The sequence below is a fragment of the Eschscholzia californica genome, unplaced genomic scaffold (genome assembly GCF_041429995.1).
Source record: "Eschscholzia californica isolate CP2 unplaced genomic scaffold, dmEscCali1.0.p SCAF_2, whole genome shotgun sequence".
NCBI classification, from domain to species: Eukaryota; Viridiplantae; Streptophyta; class Magnoliopsida; order Ranunculales; family Papaveraceae; genus Eschscholzia; species Eschscholzia californica.
The window spans coordinates 35688566-35693826 of record NW_028238309.1 but is presented as its reverse complement, the minus strand read 5'-3'; the positions used below and the strand labels follow the sequence as shown (position 1 = coordinate 35693826).

General features: G+C 39.1%; 1 protein-coding gene across 7 annotated transcripts; it reads left to right on the top strand.

Moving 5' to 3' along the window:
* The first annotated feature begins 753 nt into the window (after window positions 1–753).
* On the top strand, window positions 754–4457 carry LOC147557599 (uncharacterized). Of its 7 annotated transcripts, XR_015234075.1 has the most exons (6): window positions 754–945; window positions 1376–1706; window positions 1824–1940; window positions 2186–2325; window positions 2392–4155; window positions 4269–4457. XR_015234075.1 is itself a non-coding variant. In XM_086658413.1 (5 exons), exons 2-5 carry the CDS (start codon window positions 1416–1418, stop codon window positions 4073–4075), a joined length of 2232 nt encoding a protein of 743 aa, XP_086514539.1. In that variant the 5' UTR covers window positions 754–945; window positions 1376–1415; the 3' UTR covers window positions 4076–4457. The 7 variants fall into 7 exon arrangements, 4 of the variants coding, with proteins under 4 accessions (XP_086514539.1, XP_086514537.1, XP_086514538.1 ...); XR_015234073.1 differs by having other exon boundaries at window positions 2186–4155; XM_086658413.1 differs by having other exon boundaries at window positions 2392–4457.
* Window positions 4458–5261: the final 804 nt, after the last annotated feature.

The following is a 5261-nucleotide window of genomic DNA, read 5'->3' as shown; positions in this document are numbered from 1 at the left end:
GTATTTTTGAAAAAAATAACTTCTACTTCCCACGGGAAACCGCTAGCTCAGAGGTTTAGGTGAAGTTGTTATAATTTTGGGTTATTTCTCAAATGGCCTCCAATTTTGTGACCAACTTCCTGCCTAGCCCTCTACTTTAGCTAAAATACTTATACGGCTCCCTTTTTCAGTTACCGTTATAACACCGTTATCTAGTCATCACCTTCTCCTCCATCTCATCATCTCTCTCTGCCACCTCACCTTCTCGCCACTTCATTGTCTTCTCCGGCGAGTGTTCCCGGCCAGCCAATTTTCCGGCTGGCGACCTTTAAATATAATTTTTTTTTTCTCTCTTCCTCTCTCTCTCTCTCTAACACTCCGCCGAAGGGAGACCTTCGCTGGAGGTCTGGTCTGTCCATGAACAGACCAGACCGCCGACGAAGGTCTCCCTTCGGAGTGTTAGAGAGAGAGAGGAAGAGAGAATTTTTTTCTTTTTGTATGTTTGAAGGTCGCCGGCCGAAAAATTGGCCGGCAGGCGACACTCGCCGGAGAAGACGATGAAGTGGCGAGAAGGTGAGGTGGCAGAGAGAGATGATGCGATGGAGGAGAGAAGGTCATGACTAGATAACAGTGTTATAACGGTAACTCAAAAAGGGGGTCATATGGGTATTTTTGCTAAAATAGAGGGCTAGGCAGAAAGCTGGTCACAAAGTTGGGGGCCATTTGAGAAATAACCCTATAATTTCTATCCCCATTATCCCCTCCAAAAGGTTTGGTTATAGGCACCATCTATGCATCCCTCTATTTAAAGGCGAGGGATTGGGCGGTTAGAGAGGCAGAAATAGAATATAATTTCTCTCTCTCTCTCTCTAGGTACAGGTACTCGAGCATAACTATCACGTCAGTAGTAGTAGTGGCGCGCGTTAAACGGGTGATTTTCTCAGAGCGGTTTCATCGTCTTCCCCGGTAAATTTATCTTCTCTCTTTTCTCATTCTATCATCAGGTCTCTGGTTTGATTAAATCACTCTCTTGCATAGGTAGATTTTGTTTTTCTTGTATTTCTGCTCATGTCAATTTGAATCATCAATTAGATTTGATTTTCTTGTTTTCTATATATATTTTGTTGATAAAATTTGTTTATATGAACAGTTCATTGTTCTTTCCTGAATCACCTTGAACATTGAAATGCTAGGTTTTAGTATCTCGTTTTCTGATTGGGGCTTATTCTTCGTTTTGAGTGTTTCTTATGGTGATTGATTATACAGTTTTTTGTTAGGGCAAAATATTTTGAGTTGTAGCAACCTCGTTTGAGTATACCTAGTTAGTGTTGGTTCACGCCCTAACCGTGAACTTTATACTCACTCACAGAGTGTGCCTTGCCTTGACCTTTACTAGGTTTGAGAGTTTAGAAGCTTCTGCTGAGGTGAAAACAATTATGGAGTTTGATGGGGATCCACATAACAGTCATTCAATAAGTGATACTACTTTATCTGGTGGTATCTTCATGTGCAACCATGAAACTATGAGAGAATGTTATTATCTTAAGCTTTTTGGCTGTCCATCTAGTCAAGCAAACTTTGTGAAAAAGATTAAAAGAGGTATGACTTTATTTCTATTTGAGCATGAGAAAAGAAAACTCTATGGGGTGTTTCGGGCGTCTACAGATGGTGCCATGAATATTATTCCTAATGCATTTAAGTCATCAGGGAAGCAATTTCCTGCGCAGGTATTTGTTATATTCATCTTGTCTGTATCAGATTGTGAAATCTGTATTTGATTGCAATGTTTTTACCAAATTCTTTTACTCTTAAGGGACTGTTATGCTTTTATCTTTTATGTTCAGGTTCGTGTTAGGCTAGTTAAGGACTGTTACCCATTAGCAGAACGAGATTTTCGTGATGTTATAAAGGAGAATTACTACACATCGCAAAAGTTTGAATTCGGTCTATCAAAAACTCAGGTGATTTCAGTTCTAGAATAACTTGTAGCCTCTTACTCATGAATTTATGGCATAGTCTGTGCTCGATTTTAAACCATTTGAGATTTTCAAAGAACAATTAATGAAAATATGTGATTAGAAAGATACCACATTAGCTTCTAAGTTAAATTTTGAGTAAAACTCTAGGGGAAAGAAGCTTTTCTCTTTATCATTTCCATGTTGCTTGATTATCGAAACTTTGTTTTCCTATTATTCTGAATCCACAGGTTCATAAGCTGCTAGAATTATTTACCTTGAGAGAGAAGAGACACGTCCGACTACCAAAGAGTATAACAACTAATACTAGAGCTAAGAAGGTCAGAAATAGGTCTGGTTTGAGTAAAAAAAGAGTATCCGAGAAAGGGAGGTATGTGCGAACTGATAGAGCTGAAACTGCACATGGTAACGATAATGATGTAGTCTGTGTTAACAGGAAAAGACGTCATCTTTCACCCATTGCTAACCAAACAAGAATATTAGCTGATTCCAGAAAACTCGTCTTAGAAAGAGATGATCTTTTAGTTCAAGGTTCAGATGGATCATCTTTTCGACTGCCACACTCAGAGGAACCACGATTGGAGGATTTATATTGTTCGAATTCACATAGAGAAACCCATAAACAATGTGTTATTCCTCCCCACACCGAGTCGTACCTCTCCAAAGATTCTACTTTTAATTCCGAACAACCGACCTCTTTTGCCATTACTGATCACAAAACTCCTGGACCAGATCATGCTTTGTATTCCAATTTTTCAAAAGATAGTCTTTCTGCTCAACCCAGAAGCCAAGTGATTTCACTTCCCACCAGATATCATAGCCCAGATCCTGTTACAAGTCTTCGAGATTACATACCGCTTGACTCTGAGGTTGAAATGGAAAAGTCTGAATATTATGAAGAGAAGAGCGGAGAGTACAGTAGTTTTGAAGGTGGCGACCGCCGGGTCCCCATTCCTGACCTTTCCGTAAACACAATGGCGATTTCAAATAAGGAAAACTTTGAAACGGAAAACATTACTTCTTTATGTTTTTCTTCTGACAAGAGATATTCTCCTGTAGCTGCTGACCCTGACTATGTTAGCGGAGTATTGCGTTATTGGAAATATGACCCAGCTACAGGTACTATTCCATTATCAAGTGATGATAAATCTGACTCACAGTTGGTTGGTTATCTTAAAGAATCTCAAAGCATAGGCCATGTGGAATATCCAAGTGATAGCTGTGAGGATTACATAACTCGTGTAAATTTTCGTTCAGATACTCATACAGCAAGGACAAGTGTATTTTCACGATTGACTAAAGTTAGAGACACCGTTGAACAAAATCGAGACTGTATCGTTGATGCAGTCATAGAGGATCGAAATCTGAGTAGGAGAAGAATGCAAAGATGGGTTCGATCTTCTCGATGGAATGATGATCGTGACAATTACGATATAATAACAGAGATGGAGATGGGTGAAGATGCTGATCTGGTCAAAGCAAATTTAAGTGAAACAGAGGGTGGACCTACTCTTTTAGTGAACTTCAAACGTCGAAGTGAAATCCAAAAGCGTCATGGTGATATTCAGATGGAAGGATATAAGATAGCTGTCGAAGGGGAAAACTCGTTTGTTACCTCTGGCAAGAGAAGGAAACTCATAAGGCCGTCATTTGAATCAGAGGAGTTAGATACTGACAAGGTTATTAGCGAAGAAGGCAGTGAAGAAAATCATAATGAGTTGTCTCAAAATTTTGTGCCGAAAGATGACAATAATGGAAAATTAATAGAAAGTCCAAATCAAGAGACTTCCAAAGGACTTGGTGGAGTGTCTAGAGAACTTGATACTAATGACCGCTCGTTCAATGTCACTGAGTTAGATCTGAAAGCTCAAGGTAGTACTGAAAGTCACGTAGAAATAGCTGAAAAGGTCTCAAGTACAGCAGAAAAAGAGCTCGGGGAAGGTTCTTTTAGAATTAAAACTACTGACATTTTGTTGGTTGATAATGGTGGTTGTCAAGACAAAAGTTATTCGAAAGGAAAGGACTTGACAACCTCTGAAAGTGAACCCAAAAAGAGAATTAGGAGAGTAAAGATCATTAAAAGGGTTAAGAAGAAAATCAGTAACCCACAATCTAATTAGGTAAAGGATCCTGTTCAAAGGTGTACTAACTCAAGACATCATCTTCTCGAATATACACCTTACTTGAAGATCAGTTTTTGGTAAAACAAACTTCTTTCTTTTCTTTCGTGGGGAAAACTGATACAGAAAACTAGTGTTTTCTTTTTCAGATTAACAACTTCATTCCAGCCAACTCTTTTTTGGTTTTCTGTAGGTTGCAGATTTCTCCCCTTAACCAAGAAAAAGAGAAGTTATGATGTTTTCAGAGCTCACTCCTTGGTAATGGGTAGTTCTGTGACTTTGCCAGATTACCTATTTTGTGTGTTTGTCTTTCTTGAATCTTTGGAAATATTTTTAAAGAGATTTAGAATGTAAATATTTGGCCACGTTTTGTTTTGCTCAAGGCTTTTTTAGAAGGGACTTATTTTTAGTTTAGATCAACCACTCCACTTGGTAACTACTTTACCACCTCGGCCGCAACCTTAGCACCAACATCCCCACTAACCTCCACCATTACTAACCACCACCACAACCACCACCACCACACCACCACCACCACTACACCAACACCGCCATAACTCTCCCAACTCCATCAACAACGCATGCCAACACCACCTCCATTCCATTACTGCTATTACCACCACAACTACATCATCACTAACCAAAACCACCACACCACTATCCATCACCACTACTGTTGCAGTTTTGTCATTACTAGGCCACCGTCACCACTCTCAACAACCACCACCACAACAAAACTATTCCACATCGCACCAACACTATTCACCACCACCATCATCACAACAACATCACGGACACCACTATCATTACACCAACACTAGTCCACACCACCACCACCACTCCACTACTTTTTTTTTTTGTTGAACAACCACTCGACTCCTTCCTCCTCAATAACAAGTTAACAACTCCAACCATCCTACCACCACTGCCGTTTTTTTTTTTGTTGAAATAGCACCACTGCCGTTTTTGTTTTTTGTTAATAGGCACCACTGCCGTTGGTAAATCATCATAACCAAGACCAGTAAATGTCAATTTTAATATTTTAATATTTGTATGTGTATGTGAGATTTAATTTTGTATTTTCATAGTTTTATGAGGTAATTGCTAGAAAGGTCAAAATAATATTGAAAATGAGTAGAAAAGCACACTAACATTTGAAAATTATTATTCAGGTCAAAAAGTGTGC

Coding starts and splice junctions, on each gene's coding strand:
- LOC147557599 (XM_086658411.1), top strand. CDS start 1,416: ATGGAGTTTGATGGGGATCCACATAACAGTCATTCAATAAGTGATACT. Junction 1,707..1,823: donor GGAAGCAATTTCCTGCGCAG/GTATTTGTTATA, acceptor TTTTATGTTCAG/GTTCGTGTTAGGCTAGTTAA. Junction 1,941..2,185: donor TCGGTCTATCAAAAACTCAG/GTGATTTCAGTT, acceptor CTGAATCCACAG/GTTCATAAGCTGCTAGAATT.